At 38.4% G+C, this 17745-nt stretch overlaps 3 protein-coding genes across 6 annotated transcripts; 1 reads left to right on the top strand and 2 right to left on the bottom strand.

The window, feature by feature from the left end:
• Positions 1 to 541: 541 nt before the first annotated feature.
• Positions 542 to 2852, bottom strand: LOC136180401 (cytochrome P450 3A19-like). The gene is made up of 3 exons (XM_065959816.1): positions 2660 to 2852; positions 1447 to 1609; positions 542 to 1369 (listed from the first exon to the last, which is right to left on the bottom strand). The coding sequence occupies exons 1-3, from the start codon at positions 2821 to 2823 to the stop codon at positions 1295 to 1297; spliced, it is 402 nt and encodes a 133-aa protein (XP_065815888.1). The 5' UTR covers positions 2824 to 2852; the 3' UTR covers positions 542 to 1294.
• Positions 2853 to 2999: 147 nt separating this feature from the next.
• Positions 3000 to 12074, bottom strand: LOC109998339 (cytochrome P450 3A30-like). Its single transcript, XM_065959815.1, has 13 exons — positions 11916 to 12074; positions 11727 to 11820; positions 11018 to 11070; positions 10232 to 10331; positions 9290 to 9403; positions 9078 to 9163; positions 7421 to 7563; positions 7206 to 7330; positions 6590 to 6674; positions 4782 to 4942; positions 4467 to 4693; positions 3745 to 3907; positions 3000 to 3659 (listed from the first exon to the last, which is right to left on the bottom strand). Exons 1-13 carry the CDS (start codon positions 11990 to 11992, stop codon positions 3585 to 3587), a joined length of 1503 nt encoding a protein of 500 aa, XP_065815887.1. The 5' UTR covers positions 11993 to 12074; the 3' UTR covers positions 3000 to 3584.
• Positions 12075 to 12135: 61 nt separating this feature from the next.
• mrpl57 (mitochondrial ribosomal protein L57) lies at positions 12136 to 16435 on the top strand. 4 transcript variants are annotated; one of them, XM_020653116.3, is made up of 4 exons: positions 13170 to 13283; positions 14816 to 14865; positions 14992 to 15066; positions 15866 to 16435. In XM_020653116.3, the coding sequence occupies exon 4, from the start codon at positions 15881 to 15883 to the stop codon at positions 16190 to 16192; it is 312 nt and encodes a 103-aa protein (XP_020508772.1). In that variant the 5' UTR covers positions 13170 to 13283; positions 14816 to 14865; positions 14992 to 15066; positions 15866 to 15880; the 3' UTR covers positions 16193 to 16435. The 4 variants fall into 4 exon arrangements, with proteins under 4 accessions (XP_020508771.1, XP_020508770.1, XP_020508772.1 ...); XM_020653117.3 differs by lacking the exon at positions 14992 to 15066; XM_020653115.3 differs by lacking the exons at positions 13170 to 13283; positions 14816 to 14865; positions 14992 to 15066 and adding an exon at positions 12136 to 12257.
• The last annotated feature ends 1310 nt before the right edge of the window (positions 16436 to 17745 follow it).

The raw sequence follows: 17745 nt of genomic DNA on the forward strand, positions 1-17745 counted from the left end.
TTGTGTAACTGGGTGAAACTTCAAATACCGAGGACCCAGCTTGAACTTTAGACATACTTTTGTATTGCAAACGTTTACAAGATCGTTACATCATTTTAGATTTAGATTTCGGCTATGCAGCCTATTCGTGCAGCATCAACTCTTTTTTATGGTCTCCAGTAACACATGAGTACTTCACAGAGTCTTCAGAGGAGTGGAGCTGATTTATATGCAGTTGTAAAGTTCATTAAGAAAAGTATAAACACCCTCGACTCCTATTCTTTGTCTTTATTGTTAAATATATATATTAATCAGTTATGCTAGAGACTTAATTCAGTTGAGACTATTTTCAAAGGAAACAGGTCAGCCACTAGAGGGAGACAAATGCACATAAACGATAGAGTGACAATCATCACTGGGGTTGGTTACAGCTGACAGTATATTGGGTTTTTCAAATTATAATGCTTATTTCAGATTCAAGCTATATTGCCTGTCACAATGCTAGAACATTCAAAACCAAGGAAGAAAAGCAAAGTAAATTCAAGATGTGTTCAAACAAATCCAGAGTTTGTATCCGTTTATTGTATATTTTCTTGCAAATGTCAGATTTGTTATGACTGAATCTTGAAGGAGTCCGGTAGGCTATTTTCTTACACAGTTATTGTGCGTTGTCATGGATCCATCAACTTTCATTTATCACAAAAGACACTCAAGGTTTATCACTAACTGCTTTAAGGAAAATCATACAGACCTACTGTATTATCAAAAGAAACAACATTAGAATAAGAAATTAACATTTGGCGGCTCAGTTGGTAGAGTCGTCATCTCTCAACCGGAAGGTTGAGGGTTCGATCATTGAGCAACATGTCCAATATGTCCTTGGGCAAGACATTTAATGATTGCTCCCGCTGCTTCGGTGACAGTGTATGAATGGATTAGTGTTGTACTTACTCTCTGATGTACGTCGCTTTGGATAAAAGCGTCTGCTAAGTGAATTGTAACAGTGTAACATTTTGGGGGCAGTAGTAGCTCAGTCTGTAGGGACTTGGGTTGGGAACAGGAGGGAGGGCACCAAACCCCCTCTCCACCACCAGCCCAGGAGCGCCCGCCGTGGGCAGCTCCGTCACTCTGACATCTCTCTATTAGTGCATGTCCATTAGGATCCTGTTTGTGCATGTGTGTGTATATTTCAGCCTATGTGTGTGTTGCATGACTTACAGAGTGTAAAAACAGAAATTTCCCCTTGTGGGAATCAATAAAAGTAAATCTTAATCTTAATTTGATTGTAAACAAAGAAAAGATGCTCTGTCTTGAACTACTGTTGTCTGGGGACAAAACTGAGCTTTATCGACTTTGATGGCTGAAACTTCCAGTCAAACTCCGAAGGAATCTAAAGGAAGAAAGTAAGTTTTATCAGAGAGACAACTTTAAATAACAGTCTGAAAGCACATGTGAATAAACTCTTACCATGGTGTCTTTGCATGTTTCCAAAGAGTAACTCTGCAGGAGACGGACAAGAACCAACTTCACAATAAGGATGGCATAACGCATCCCGACGCAATTACGAGGACCGAGCCCAACCGGCATAAATGCATATGGGTTCACTTCCTCACCACTGTCTTTACTGAACCTGCACACACACACAAACAGAGAGGCTCTAAAGATCGTGACAAATGACCCTCAGGGGACAAAAACAAAGTGTACTGTTCCAGCCTGTACCACACAGTATCAAAGAGCAACTTGAATACTTGAAGTTGGATCCAGGAGAGACAGACGGCCTCCTGCTCATGTCCTCTTGACTTTTTTGGTCTGCTTTGATCAGTAGCTTTTACAAATAATGGATGAAAGCTTTGAAAATATATTTCTGTTATTCTTTGAGTCAGTATACAAACTTGTTGCCATTATCCCATTGTGTCTCTTTTCTAAGATTAATTTTTTGGCTTTTTCTGCCTTTAATGGAGAGATAGGACAGTGGATGGAGTTGGAAATCAGGGAGAGAGAGTGGGGAATGACATGCAGGAAGGGACCCACAGGCTGGATTCGAACCCGGGCTGCCCGCTTGGAAGACTACAGCCTCCATACATGGGGCGCGCACACCAACCACTGTGCCACCAGCGCCCCCCATAGTGTCTCTTTTAACATAGTTTTAATTTGTTCATTAATGTGAAGAAGGGCAACTTATCACAGGGGTTCCCAAACTTTGCCAGAGAGGTGCCAGAGACTTGGGACCCCCACTATCCTGGAAGGTGTCTAATGCATATAATGTAGCGCAGACTCTGGTAACAAAAAAGGAATAAAACAGCCTATAAACCATGACTTTATTTTAAATAGGCCTGGTGATTTATTGTAAGAAAAGCTAGAGGCAGAATACAAGTGATTCTCATGTATAGACTGAAGCACTGAGTGGAATTCAGAGTCACACAGGTGTGTTCATCTTTAAAGAGCAGCAGACATATTGTTGCTGTCATGTGCAAACTTACATTTTAAGTGTTTTTTTACACATTTACTTTAGTTTCATTATACTTGATGACATGGTTTATTTGACATTGAACTACTTTTGTAAACATGTTTAAAATAATGGGTAAATGTACAACTTTTAAATGAGTTTAAACTCTTAATATTGTTTTTGGTAGGCATCTGGCGTCCTCCCTCTGGGTGTCTCGGCTTATCATACACTTACCTCTCTGGTCTGAACTTCTCAGGTGAACTCCAAAATCGTGGGTGCATGTGTACAATGTTCAGAGGAATCGCAACAATGGTTCCTTCAGGGATGTTGAGGCCGTGGACCTGGACAGGTGTTTTACACATCCTATTAAGCCGTGGTACATTAGTAAACAAGTGCATTGACTCATGGTCCAGGTACTCTAGATTGCTCAGATCATCATATGATATGGGAGCCAGAAGGTGAAAAAGGAGGAGTACAGACTAAAGTACAATGCACTGATTAACAGATGGGTCAACGTCCTCTCTGATTGATTGCAGTAATAAAAGGATACAGTAGGTCAGAAAGGGTGACCAGGTGACTGCATAAAGAATATTATTTTATTTTTGTATTATTTTTTACATTTTTAATGCAGTTTAGAATTGCAACTGCTCACAACATCAAGCTGACAGACTGTGTTTGTTTCTCTTCTATTCTCTGACTTCTTAACGACATACAGTGTTTTACTTGTGAGTGTATAGGGACAATAATCTCCTAATGGAATCACATTTCCTCAACGTAAATCAATCTAAGGTCAATTTTGTTTTTCCATTACATGGTAATTGAACATGTAACAGCAACCTACTCAATTATTAGACAAACTATTTATTGCTTTATTTAAATGGAAACTTGTTGGACAGAAAAACTTTTTGTGAAATCACAGTGATGCAGGTATTGTGCGTTGGCATGGATCCATCAACTTTCATTTATTACAAAAGGCACTCAAGGTTCATCATTAACTGCTTGTAGGAAAATCATGCAGACCTACTATATTATCAAAAGAAAGAAACATGGAATAAGAAAGTTACATTTGATAGTAAACAAAGAAAAATTATCCATACTGTGTTTTGAGTTTAACAGGAACTCAGAAATATTTGTATGTTTGGAGATGCTCTGTCTTGAACTACTGTTGTCTGGGGACAAAACTGAGCTTTATTGGCTTTAATGGCTGAAACTTCCAGTCAAACTCCAAAGGAATCTAAAGGAAGAAAGTAAGTTATATAAGAGCGATAAAAAGACAACGTTAAATGACAGTCTGAATGCATATGTGAATAAACTCTTACCATGGTGTCTTTGCATGTTTCCAAAGAGTAACTCTGCAGGAGACGGACAAGAACCAACTTCACAGTGAGGATGGCGTAACGCATCCCGACGCAATTACGAGGACCGAGCCCAAATGGCATGAAAGCATATGGGTTCACTTCCTCACCGCTGTCTTTACTGAACCTGCACACACACACAAACAGAGAGGCTCTAAAGATCGTGACAAATGACCCTCAGGGGACAAAAACAAAGTGTACTGTTCCAGACTGTACCAAACAGAGAGTCTCTAAAGATCATGAAGTCACCACTGAGAGATCCAGAGAGATTCATATTTAAACAAGTGTGTGACAGAAAAGAAACATCATACACAAAAGTTCTTAATATCTTATTTAAAATAAGATCTAAACAACTTATAATACTAAGTTTTCCACAATATTTATATAACAAATGTGTTTTATTGTGATTACAGAGTAAAGATGTTCAATAGGAGAATTTACCAAAATGTGAACACTTAAATTCAGAGTGAAATTAAAAAAAAATGTTTAGCATTAAGTTTCCAAATAAGAACGAAAGGTAAGTGATTTTTGAAAGAATGTTCAAAACTTGAATACTTTTACAAAAGTGGAGTCCTGGCTTTCTATTTTGTTACATTTTAGAATTAACCACTATCCCAATTTGTCTCTTTTAACACTGCTTAAAGGAGTTCATTAATGTGAAGAATGACAGCTTATCATACACTTACCTCTCTGGTCTGAACTTCTCAGGTGAAGTCCAAAATCGTGGGTCCATGTGTAGAATGTGCGCAGGAATCCCAATAATGGTTCCTTCAGGGATGTTGAGGCCGTGGACCTGGACAGCTTTTTTACACATCCTCTCAAGCCGTGGTGCAGGAGGAATCAATCGCATTGACTCATTAATAACATGGTCCAGGTACTCTAGATTGGTCAGATCCTCATAAGATATGGGAGCCTGGAGGGACAAAGTATAAGGAGCCATCAAACAAACATTGTTTGAGCTATTTAAAAATTGGCAATGAATCACATGACCATGACATTACATCTTTTGGTAAGTTGGTATCAATTTCTTCCTGCAAGGTCTGCATGGCATCAGGGTTGATGGCCAGGTTGTAAAGGATGTAACTGAGAGTGGCACTGGTGGTTTCATAGCCACCAAAGATGAAGATGAAAGCTTGGGAAAGTATTTCGTGTTCAGTCAAACCTATAAAACAAAATACAGCAAAATGTTAGCAAACATCAACAGCTAGAAAACTATGTTCCAAAGCCATTCTGACATTTAATTTTCCTTCAAACAGAAACAGTGCATTTGCTCTCAAGGTAAAATACATAAAGGACAGATGTATAAAGCCAGAGCTCAACTAGCTAAAGCAGCAGTTCTAGCCTAAAGACTGACAACCAAATCCCTCATGAAAATCGTGACCCAAATTTTGGATCTTTTTTTCAACCAATCAGATTTATTGAATGGAAAATAGTGCAGTTTGGACCTCAGATGATATGAAACGTGACGGAATAAAGACAAGGAACAAAACCGGCATGTTTCATAGACTTTTTAGGGCTTTCATACTTTCAGAAAACTCCTGAAAAACTGTATGTGTGAACGCAAACAGCTTGGACTTCACCCGGAGTTTCTCCTGACAGACCCCTAATATTTTTTCCGCAGCAAGTCAGAGTGAGCTGATGTGAGAACGCCACAGGATATTCTGCGGAGAATTCACCTCTAGCCAACGGGAGGGGGGGAAGTGACATTTATATACTGTGACTGCTGCACAGAGTGTATACACACGACCACTACGATTTCCATGCAAGTAATTAAACTGCTGCATTATGTTTTCTGTTCTCCAGTATGTTGTTCTCCACTCTTTTATTGATGTTTTGATTCTGTTTGATTACACATAGCATTGATATAAAGGCAAATATTCTCATTCTTGCATGTATAGTGGACTCTGTTGCTTCGTCTGCTACGTCTGCGTTGTTTTTTATGTCACTTTTTACTTTGGGAGACCCCCCGCACCCCCTCCTGTCATTACCAACGTCAAGGCAGTCCTCTTATATGGATCCGAGACATGGAGAGTGACCAACAAACTCCAGACCTTAACCAACAGATGCTTAAGACACATCAGATGGCCTGACAGGATAACTTACAACAATCTGTGGGAGAGAACAGACCATAAGCCTATTAGCCAGGATGTGCTGAAGACAAAGTGGGGGTGGATTGGACACACTTTATGAAAAGCAACAGTCAACATCACAAGGCAGGCACTGGACTGGAATCCACAAGGGAAAGGAAAGTGAGGAGGCCAAGACAGACTTGGAGAAGATCAGTCGAGAGATAAGCCAAGAAAACCGGACAAACATGGGCCCAGCTGAAGAAAACTGCTCAAAACTGAATATGTTGGAGTGGTGTGGTTGCTGCCCTATGCTCCACTTAGGAGTCTAAAGAAACAAGAAAAAGCAGTCCTCCTGAAAGTGCACAATGTGAAAACGGCTTTTGACACTTTTTTTTCCAGTCAATTGACCCACTGAAAATGGCTCTGAGATCCCTTTTTGGGTCCCGACCCACCAGTTGAGAACCACTGTGTTAAAGGATATGTTTCAAATCAGATAATAACCTGAAGCACAGATATACTGTATTCAATTTAACATGATATAAAACAGAGAAAAACAGCAATATCTTGAGGATTAAAAACCGATAGTTTTTGACCCTTTTGCTAACAAAGCGACCTTGATGATTTATAGTAATTCAGATAAGTTGCCAAAAACATTTTCTGCCAATGGAAATAAAGGATTAATCAATTTACCATTTCAGCTTCAAAGATCAGCAGATACATTTAAAGTTGTAAAGACATACCTTTACTTGGCTGCTCTTGTTCATTCTTTGTCTCTGAATCTGGTATCTCGTTTTGAACCATCACCTGCAGGAAGTCTGCTCGGAGCTAGAACAGCAACCAGCAAACATAAGGTCATATTAATTAAAATAAGGAGAAAAATGTTTTCATTATGTTTGCTAGTTGCAACTTTTCTCACTAAAGCTGGTTTTAATGACAATTGAACATTCCTTGAAATGTGCTTATTAAGGACCGAGCACCAACCAAGAGGACCCTATTGGACCTCAAGGAATTACTGATTCTTTCTTTCTACAACACTGCTCCAAGAAGGTCAAACATATCCATATCAAAATCAGCAAGACTGATGGTTCCTCAGCGTAGCGTAACATCCAGACATCATAAAGGTTTGGAGGCCCATTCAATGCTACTTGCAGTGCTAAATTTTATGATAAAACCAATAACAAAAGTGCCAAAAATGGCAGTTCCTCAAATGGCCATTTGAGGCTTGCTCCGAAAGAAAGTCAGTCACAGTTAAGCCCCATGTTAATAAGCCCAACTTTAATAAGCACATTTCCAAAAATGTCAAGAAATTCCTATAATTCTCTGCATTTTTTTCTTAACACATTATGGAAGACTTACTGATTTTTCAGACTGACGCTGGTCTTTCAATTTCTTTATGATGTTGTAGAAATAATCAACACTGGGTCTGGACATAATTTCAATATCTAGGAGTTTCAACAGACGGGCACCAAAGGGAAATACCACTGAAAAAAGACCACAGGGTTGTTAAACAAACTTATCATCATAGTGGTGCCAAGATGCTCAAATAATCAAATTGTCTCTGAAATACATACTTAATACAAATATTGGCCAAAATGTAAAGTTTAGAATCTTTTTGAGATGAACAACAAGTGGGTCATCTGGATTGTTTATGGAGTCTGCCTCAACACCGAAAGACACACTGGTAATAACGTCCAAACTGTAAGGTGCCATGAATCTAGAAAAGAAAAATAGAGAGAAAGTGTTCTTTTAGGACATATCATGGATTAAATACTACCACGTTCAATGTCTCCCTGACAAACACCGTAATATTAAACTTGTATACAACACATAAGCCAAAATTTCAGATTTTCAGGTTATGTTATATGCTGATGAGACTGCCATATACTGTATATGTATACTGAAGAACTGGACTGTCAGTTTCAACACAGCTGTCGTTTTGGTAATTGGAAAAACCAACATTAAGAACTCAAGGCAACGACTCAATATTTAACGAACACTTTGTCAATTTCTTGTCATTCAAGGGTTCAGTCCTCAATAAAAATAATGAGTTAAAACAAGAATAATAGTCTGTATTTTGAGCCTTTTTTTGAAGTAAAACATGTTAGCCTCAAAGAGAGATTCCAGTCTGAAATTGAAAGGAGGGTGTTGGTCCCCACAAGCCCTGCCTTGCCCTGCTGCAAACACCCTACTATCTCCGGATGCTGTAGCTGACTGACAGCCTGGTCAACTGCTTGCTCTGCGTTCCATTTGCACCCTGCTCAAACTGATGCCTGTGTTAAATCTCTTACTGAAAGTCCATTTGAATATCTTGTGTTTTCCTCAAATGATCACAAATGGACACTAGTGTCTTTCCTGAGTGATATTATAGGTTTTATCTTCTATTGTAAAGTCTGCTAAATGTGTATTTGTGTTGTTAATCTACAGTCATTGTGTACCGTATTTTCCGCACTAAAAAGCGCACCGGATTATAAGGCGCATCTTCAATGAATGGCCTATTTTAGAACTGTTTTCATATATAGGGCGCACCGGATTATAAGGCGCATAGAATAGAACATGTTTACAACTGAACAAGTCTGGGAGATATAAAACTACGTTTTATACGTAGTGCATTCACAATAACTCAACGTTGTTCAAACGTTAATGTGCATATTCACAATATCTCCCAGCCTAGTTCAGTTGTAAACACGTAAAAGAAACACAGTCTGATACCGCTAATTCAAACGTTAGTGCATAACTCAACATTGTTCAGTTACGTATAACACGTAAAGCTCATTTTTTCAGTTCATTCCCCGTCCACGAATCCCTCGAATTCTTCTTCTTCAGTGTCCGAATTGAACAGTTGGGCGAGTACGGCATCCAACATGCCCGGCTCCCTCTCGTCATTATCCGAGTCAGTGTCGCTGAGCGCCGTGTACAACCAGTATGGATCAACCAATTAACCAATTGATCAATATATAAAGCGCTCCGGATTATAAGGCGCACTGTCGTTTTTAGAGAAAATTAAAGGCTTTTAAGTGCGCCTTATAGTGCGGAAAATACGGTAGTTTGTCTTTTTTACAGCCTCATGTGTATTTATGGCTGAGCTTAATACATTTTAAAACCTTTAATAGAGAAGGGAATTGCAAATTAGCTTTGACTATACATGCTGTAAAGTGTGACATTGATGTCCATGTTACATCCATGTCCAAACACAAATTAACAAGACATAATAAATAATGATTAACATACTGTTTGATGTCGACTGGCTCATCCAAATTGGTTTGTCCAAGTTTTTCAACAAGTCGGTCTGCATAACGAGCAACGATGGGAAAAACCTTTGAAACAGAAGAGTTGTGTAATACTGACAATTAACTTAACATATTACTGAGTAGGTCTGAGTAGTAATGGCCTGACTAGGTCATGAAAGAGAGATAGCAGAAGTGGTTAGATATGAGACTAACCTGTTTCAGTCTTCCACTGGTGAAGCATGGTGATAAAGAGCTCCGAATTCTTTTCCACCTTTCGTCTTTGACATTTGTTACTGCATCATCTAAAGGTCCTGCCACTGCATTGTCCTGTGAAAATCTTTGGAGTTTAATACACTGAATGCTTCCATTTTTAAAGGGTTTGACATCTGCATCATTTCTCTTTCTCAGACCTGAAATTGTCTGCTCATTGCTGAATCATCAAACTCTGCATGAACTGAACTTTCTTTGCTCTTCCAGCTAGTTTTAAAATACATGATGAACCCCCTTTTTTAGGATCTACATACACTAGATAAGATATAGCAGATTCAATAAAAGCCTAATTTCCTACATGGTAACACAGTCATAATGATGGTTTAAATTGTTTGTATAAATAGTGATTCATTGGACAAAAAATATATATATATTTGAATTGTATATAAGGACATTATTTTACATTTAATTGTATTTATAGGCCCAGGTGGTTTTCAGCATGACCAGTGCAGGCACATGTTTAATAAAGCCACTGATTGGTTTTACTTCTCGATTACGTGAGTTCTCTTAAGTCACTTTAGGAACAGTGAAGAATGACAGTTTTTTTTCCCATTGCCTTACATCATGAGTGGCGTTCTGGTGCAATCCCCAACCTCAAATCTGTACAAACAACAGGATATCAATGCAGATCTAAACTTGTATAGCCTATAAACTGCTGCCAGTTTCTTCACTTGAGGGTTGAGAAATTAAGTGGGAGGTGTTTTTCGACATTAGGCCATCCTTGCATCAAGGTCCTGTGGTTTGTCAGTGTTCCCTACTCTGCAGAGTGCTTCATGGGGTTATCCAAAGTTATGTAATATGATAAATACCAAAAACAACCCTGACTAACTGATTATGATTCATATTCTCTGGTTTACAAATTGTACAAAAAGAGAATTTTCTCACCCTGCGGTTGGTAAAAGCTGAGTAGCACTCCTTGACCATCACAGTTTTTATGATCTCAGGGTCTGACACTAATAATGTCGGTGTACGTCCATCATACAATCTGAAAAAAAAAGAATAAAGAAGATTTAGTTTTAAACATCCAGGCAAGCTGAAATCCGTAATTAAATGTGTACTAAAAATAAACAACTAGTCTAATTTTAAGATCACTGAAAAAAATAAAGCCTGTAGCCTAAATACTTCAAACTCCACTTCTTTTCAAGGAGATACAGGAACTATCGAGGTATTGAAACATAAGTCCTACACTTTGAGCTATTTGTTTCATAGGTTCCTCTTTACCACCCCTTATACTGAGCCTGTTTTCATTAAACAATGACCAATGAACCAAAGAGAATACATTTGGAAGGTTATTATCTTAACTTTCTACTTTGAAAAAGGTTGCAGGTGTACATTACCTTGTAAAATGTATAGTCAGTAGGGATCTACACCATCGTGACTATAAGAGGTTTTTAAATGATATAAAGAGGGTAGAGAAAGGTAAAAGGACAGAGGGCTGCTTGACTTGTGAGTGTATTGATATGCAGCACACACACCGAGTAGCATAGTCAGAACAACTTTATTGACACTTCCTCGAGTATCCTAACATCCAGAACAGGATGCACATACTGGGTACCATACCTCTTATCTTGTCATGGTGGTCATGACCTCACGAGATCAGAGTTTTTCTCCCAACACCGATATCACTTGAAGGTCTAACTCTAAACCTTTAAATATTAAATTACAACTCACCCCCACACGTCCCCGTATTTGGTTTGGCACTCACGATCAAAAGCAACAAAACCCTGCAAGAAATGTCATAAAATGTGTTGAAAGTTGTTCAAGGTTACGATATGTAGGGTGAATTAGCCAAATGTGGGACACTGCCTAATGTGGGACACCTAAGCTCGAGTGGGTGTAGGTCTTCCTACAACAAATGAAAGTCAATAAAACTAAGGGTTAACACAAGTTTTGATGTCATGTGATCAAAATAACAGGCCTTCTCAAATGTCCAATCATAGATTAGAAAGATACAAGCTTCAGAAATGAAGTACACAGCATGAAGACCACCCAAAGGTCAGGGACATACTGCTCAGACACACTTAATGTTAAGGATATACATTTCTTATAAATAAAACAATCCTACTTTTTTTATCTGGATGTTTTTTATGATATGCTTGTTCATCAAAAAATATTATATTATATTTTAAATAAATTCTATAATTGTTATTTTAAATTAAAATTTCCTTTGTCCCACTTTAGGAAACATGTTTCCTAAAGTGGGACAGTATGATTTTCCTAATGTGGGACAGTTTTTTGGCATTCAAATATGCCTGTTATGATTGTCTGCATTTCCCGTTTAGTGGAAATAGCATCATGTTGGGTTATGTTTCAACTTGCCTTGTCCCAACAGTCCAGTCCTTACATATCCGTGTCTACGAACTTTAGTGAGTCTTCCTACCTTTCTCATGTAATGCATTGTTCCAATAAAAGGAAGTGGTCTTGGTCCGGGTACTCCCATTTTCTTGAACACCTTAAATGGCCAAATGCCATACCTGTGATAAAATGAAACATTTTTACTTGTTGCGATTTACCGCCAGCGTCAAAAAAACGAAATTGTCAACAACACAATTTGACAGTTATTACTCACAGCATTAGTAGGGTAAAAAACACTGCCAGCAAAGTCCAAGTGGTTGGTGAAAACAAAGTCAAGAAAAAGAGAAACATTTTGCCTGTCAGTGTCAGCCGAGGGAAGGGAGAGATGGAGCCGCGAACTACGCCACACGAAAACTGAAGAAGTGTATGTAAGCAACAAGCAACCAGGCTTTATACCAAAGGGAGGGGCTCAAAGAGAGTCCAGGAAATGAACAGTGGTTATGTAATAGGCCACAGAAAGGACCAGTGGCTGCTGTTTATGTAGACCAGGGTTGACAATATTTACAGTCAAGCACCGAGGACCCAAACTTGACTTTACCAGACCATAACAGCATTTGTAAGTTATTTTGGCTATTGAATGCATCAAGTCAAGAGCAAAATTACAAATTGAAAAAAATAATTGAAACAGCTTTTCACGTTTTAAAAGTGTCTCCAGAAGTCCGTGTTTATTCCTGAATGGATAGTGATACAGCTACAGCTAATAAAGTCAGAAATGACTTGGACTTAGTCTTTAGACTTTCTTTATTGTCATTCAAACTTGTACTTTACAGTGCAGATAAGAACGACATTTCGTTGCATTTGGCTCGTTGTAGTGCAGGATAAAAACAGCAGCAAGTATTTACATAGAAAAATAAGGTGCAGATATAAAGAGATATAAAAACAAAAGCTATAAAATTACTATACAGATAAATATATTGCACGTTTGTGATGTATGTTATATTGTATTTTACAGTCCAGTGAGGTAGTCCTGTGTGGGGGTTTGAGGGGGAATGGAGGGATTCTTTTTTTGTGTTCAAAAGTCTTGAAATGAAAAGAAATGGCAGAAAGAGTGGGATAAAGGGGGAAAAAAAGGGCAGGCAAAACTACAGTATTCAAAGGAAAGTATGTGAAATGAGGGAAATCAACAGAAGGAAAAGGAAGAGGACATCATGTCAAGAAGTTTTGATCAGCATATGCTACAGGTCTGCACAGTTAAAGTAGACTAATAAATACATGTGCAACAGGGAGATGTAATCATTGAGATCTTCAGGAAACAGTGAAACTTGTATTTGTGAGTTGCTCCAGGTGAGACAGTTTCTGCAACAAGTCACCTTAAAATGATGTCAAATAATATAGTGGGGATAGAAGAGGTATTCACATTTGGACTTGTTAGGTTTTAGGTGTCCGAGCCACACTCCAGTCCAGAGGGGGCGGTAATAGATATAAGAAAGGGGAGGAACAAGTATGATCCTTCCCCGACACCGTAGATAATAAGGAAACACTGACTTCATCGCTTCGTCCCCACATTGCCCAAGTCTTTAAACAGTGTTTTTACTGCTTGTTTTCGGAAAGTGAATCATATTTGCCAGTGATAGAAAGCGGGGTAAGGTACACATACGATGCATTAACATGTTTGTCTTGTTCGAGTATCAAATGATACTAAATTCAAGCTGCCCTTGTCCGTGACGTTAGGCTGCAGCTCGGCTCACCTTGTTATGTCAGCTAACAGAGATTACACAGAGATGTCACATCTTTGGGTCATATTTTAAGTTCTCATGTAACTGGTTCGCCTTTATGTTACGTGCATTGGTTTAACTTTCGTGTATTGAGACAATTATCTTGGATTTAACCCCACACCTTTTCTTAAAGTTGCGCTAAGGTCATCTTGGTTTTCACGTTTTAAGGCAATTGAACGCATCACGGCCATACGTCACAGCAAGCTGCTCAACCTTTTGTTGCTTCTTCACTTCAATGGAAACTGTGTTGAACGCTTGGATGATTGTTTAGCTTGAAAGGTTAAAGGGCTGATTAAACATCAGTCAGACATCGAGAGACTGAATTATTTATTAAGAATTGTGTTTTTAACCCCCCCCTGCCCTGATGAACATAATCCAACAATCATCCTCCTTTATGGTCTCCAATAAAGGAGCCAAATATCCCAAGACTGAAAGTGTGCTTTTGTTTTAAAGCTTCTTCTTTCATAGCTGTAAACAAAGTTCATTAAGAGTGATATGGTTGACTCTTAATATTTACAGTCTATGGTTGACTCTTAATATTTACAGTCTGTGGTTGACTCTTAATATTTACAGTCTGTGGTTGACTCTTAATATTTACAGTCTATGGTTGACTCTTAATATTTACAGTCTGTGGATGACTCTTAATATTTACAGTCTGTGGTTGACTCTTAATATTTACAGTCTGTGGTTGACTCTTAATATTTACAGTCTGTGGTTGACTCTTAATATTTACAGTCTGTGGTTGACCCATAGGCCTATAGGCAAACAACTATTTTCTTTTTTTAAAGTTACAAGAAAACACAATCTATCAAATAGGCTTACATTTGATCAAACTGCTGAAAATAACTTTTACGGTTTTGACATTTTGCACATTAACCCATCTGACCCTGGAGGGGGGGGGGAAGGTTGATGTCATCGTCATGCACTGCTGTAAAATCTTTACAACTCTTGAGTCATCAGTGTTAATAAAGGTCAACAGTTTCTCAAGGCTCAGGAAGTAGAGACTCATGTGACTGAGATGGACCCTGAGATCGATGTTTTCAGTTATTTTCTTTCATTTCAGTCTATTTATTATACTCTACTAGCATGTACCTTATTTTAAATTACGTATGCTATCTCACCTGCGTTAATGTGACTTCCAAAACGGAGAAGGAGTATAGACTTGTATGACACACTGATTAACAGATGGGTCCAATTCCTCTCTATTGATCGCAGTATTACAGGGATATACAATGGTCACGTAAGCGTGGCTAAGTGAATGCAAAGAGATCATGATTTTATGTTAATCTTTGGTATAACGTGTGATTTTAATTGTATTATTTTAATGCTGTTTAGAATGGCACCTGCTATCCTCACATCATCAAGCTGACAGACTGGGTTTCTGTGTCTTTCATTGCAGGGCTTTCCACAGACAGAGTAGCTACAAGGTGCAAAAAGTGTCCAGCTAGGGTGGGTCCAGGAGAAATTGTATGTCTGTTAAAGCCCAACAAGGGATGGCTTCTGGCAAATTTCAATGCCACTGACTACTATTTTATCATGTACACTAATATTTATAAAATCTATATATTTTTTCAGTGAGCTACAGTTATTGAATTATTGCAAAGGAGAATGGTTGGGCTGGTAAAAGTTTCTAGATGGGCAACGTTGGCTGTAAGTATCATATCAGGTTTCATCACTTATCAGGTTTCCACAACAGTACATGGGACTAGGAATCTATGGGTGTCTCACGATTCGATTTCAATTCTTGGGGTCACAATTCAATTCAGAACACATTTTTCGGTTCAAAGCGATTCTGGATTGATCCATGGATTCAAAGTCTATTTTTGAATTTGTACATTCTTCAGGATCTACTCCGGTCATATGAGACTCGCTGAATTTCTTGCTGCTACATTTGGCGTTTTACTGAGTTAAAGCACTTAGCAGGTAGTGACTGATTAGCAATCACCTCTGATGGTTCATATAAACATAGTGAGGCACAGGTAATAGGAGGGGGGGATCTCTGGGTGCTCCTACAAGAAATTTTGAGCAACCAATGCTTAATTCCTGCTTTCTGGTGAATATTTATGCAACACTTTGTTGTGTAAATACAAACAGTTATTCTGTTAGTTTTCACATGGTAATTTTAAAACTGAGCAGTTTAATATACAACACAAAACTCATAAAAGGGGGAGCAGCTTGTGAGTCAACTTTTTTTTTTATCAGACTCAACAATAGAAAAAAGTAAGCCAGCGCCGCATTGTGGCGTTATTTATTTAATATTTTGCTCATTTTAAAGACATGAAGGTTTCTTAAAGATCCATCAACACAGGTATTTTCTACTTTAATTGACTGATGGGATCTCTTCTCAGAGCTGTGGTCATGCATGGATTTTATTAATCAACATCCTCATTATTTTTCTGCTTGATGTTACAACTCACAGACCTTTTTTGTAACTGTGCTTTCTTTTCAGAAATAATCTTCCACGATGTTCCTCACCCTAGCACTGTTGAAGAAAGGCATCCCCGGAAAGCAGTGGATCGGGAAGTACAGACGCCCGCGACCAATCACATGGCAGATGAAACGCAACATGCTGAAGCATCTGGAGCGCGAGGCTGAGAATGAATACTGGATCAGCCGGCCGTACATGACCCCGGAGCAGGAGTACTGCCACGCAGCGGAGCGCAGAGCCCAGAACTGGCTAAAAATTAAGGAGACCAAGTTTGCAAATTTCCCCGAACACAAGAGCTTGACAGACCACCTGAGTCATCTCAACATCACGAAGACGTGGTCAAGTTAATGTGAGCAGAGATGTGCAAAGACTGTCTTTAGAATGAGATATTGTGTGAATTTGTGATGTTTCATTATGTTTAAAAGTGTGAAGAAGGACAATGACAAGTTGTCAACAAAGTCAAGAATAGATCACTTTTACTCCATAAAACAAATCTGTGAACTGTTTGTTATCAGTCTATAAACCCTGCAACAGGACTGTAACTGCTCCACACTGAGTGCTGCTTATTTGGATAAAAACGGCTTAAAAATGTTTTATGATCCATGGGCTCTTATTTTACAATCATTAACAAAATACACTTTCAAGTGTAACCCAGAAACCCAGGCTCCCCATTACTTTAGAAAATCTCTAATTATATGAACTGCTAAAGATTATTCCATGAGGGAAATGGTGGAATTATAAATCTGTCCAGGGAGTTTTGGGCAAAGTTATGTAATTTTAATAAATTTGGGAGGGGGGGGATATTTTCCCTGAAACACCAGCATGCAATCTAGTGTTTTAACATGTTGTGTGTCAAACGGTAAAGCATAATTGTAGTGGAAGCTGAAGTGTTAAATCCTTAATAACTTTGGAGTTAAGAAAACCAGGAAGGGCAACATTAGAATACATTTCATTAACATCTTCTCACTTAGTTCATTCTGTCTAATGTGTAACCGTAGAGGGGAGTCATGTGTTTTTGTTAAGTAAAAGACTTGTGCTTATCGCTTACATTATGCAGCCTCTTAGTCACCTGCTAGTTTATTGAGATTATGGAACTCTGGAGACGGAAAAAGGAAATTGTTTAGGACTTGGACCCTCAAGTGCAATATACTGTTATCAATGACGTCCGATAACATGTATTGCCTGTTTCAGATCCCTTATCATTCAGATACAAATAACTATCTGGCAAGCGGTCGTTAAAATCCTCTCCTTTTAAGGACTTATCAGGCATGGTAATTAAAAACCTGGAAAGCACTTACACCATAAAACACAAAGATATCTGCATTGATATCCTGTTGTTTGTACAGATTTGAGGTTGGGGATTGCACCAGAACGCCACTCATGATGTGAGGCAATGGGAAAAAAAACTGTCATTCTTCACTGTTCCTAAAGTGACTTAAGAGAACGCACGTAATCGAGAAGTAAAACCAATCAGTGGCTTTATTAAACATGTGCCTGCACTGGTCATGCTGAAAACCACCTGGGCCTATAAATACAATTAAATGTAAAATAATGTCCTTATATACAGGCAGCATTCCTCATCTTCTAAATATAGGTAGGAGGATGGGTCTGTTTTTTTTATATTGTAGACACTTTGACCCCTCCCTATCAAGGGTTAATCAACTTATAGAAACTTAAACATTTCATCATTTATTACTATGACTGAAAGTGCAGGGGGACATTTTGATTTTATTTATGAATGGCATTAGTAAACTTTTGTAACATCTAAGAATTTTATTATAACATTTGAAACATAAGCCTCACCTGTTGCATTAATATTTGTATCTATTTTTAATTGGTTGAGCAAAAGGCAGCAAAATTCAGATAGCACTTCCCTGCAGCTCACAGAGACCTGCTGGTTA

Source organism: Labrus bergylta, chromosome 10, assembly GCF_963930695.1.
Source record: "Labrus bergylta chromosome 10, fLabBer1.1, whole genome shotgun sequence".
In the NCBI taxonomy this organism is placed as follows: domain Eukaryota; kingdom Metazoa; phylum Chordata; class Actinopteri; order Labriformes; family Labridae; genus Labrus; species Labrus bergylta.

What these genes read in the sequence shown, in the direction of transcription:
- LOC136180401 (XM_065959816.1), bottom strand. Translation starts at nt 2,823, where the DNA reads ATGCACTTGTTTACTAATGTACCACGGCTTAATAGGATGTGTAAAACA. An exon ending in GAGAAGTTCAGACCAGAGAG is followed by an intron (nt 1,610 to 2,659) that starts GTAAGTGTATGA and finishes GTGTGTGTGCAG; the next exon opens with GTTCAGTAAAGACAGTGGTG. An exon ending in AAACATGCAAAGACACCATG is followed by an intron (nt 1,370 to 1,446) that starts GTAAGAGTTTAT and finishes TTCTTCCTTTAG; the next exon opens with ATTCCTTCGGAGTTTGACTG.
- LOC109998339 (XM_065959815.1), bottom strand. Translation starts at nt 11,992, where the DNA reads ATGTTTCTCTTTTTCTTGACTTTGTTTTCACCAACCACTTGGACTTTG. An exon ending in TTTTTTACCCTACTAATGCT is followed by an intron (nt 11,821 to 11,915) that starts GTGAGTAATAAC and finishes ATTTTATCACAG; the next exon opens with GTATGGCATTTGGCCATTTA. An exon ending in ATACCAACTTACCAAAAGAT is followed by an intron (nt 4,694 to 4,781) that starts GTAATGTCATGG and finishes TTGTCCCTCCAG; the next exon opens with GCTCCCATATCTTATGAGGA.
- mrpl57 (XM_020653115.3), top strand. Translation starts at nt 15,881, where the DNA reads ATGTTCCTCACCCTAGCACTGTTGAAGAAAGGCATCCCCGGAAAGCAG.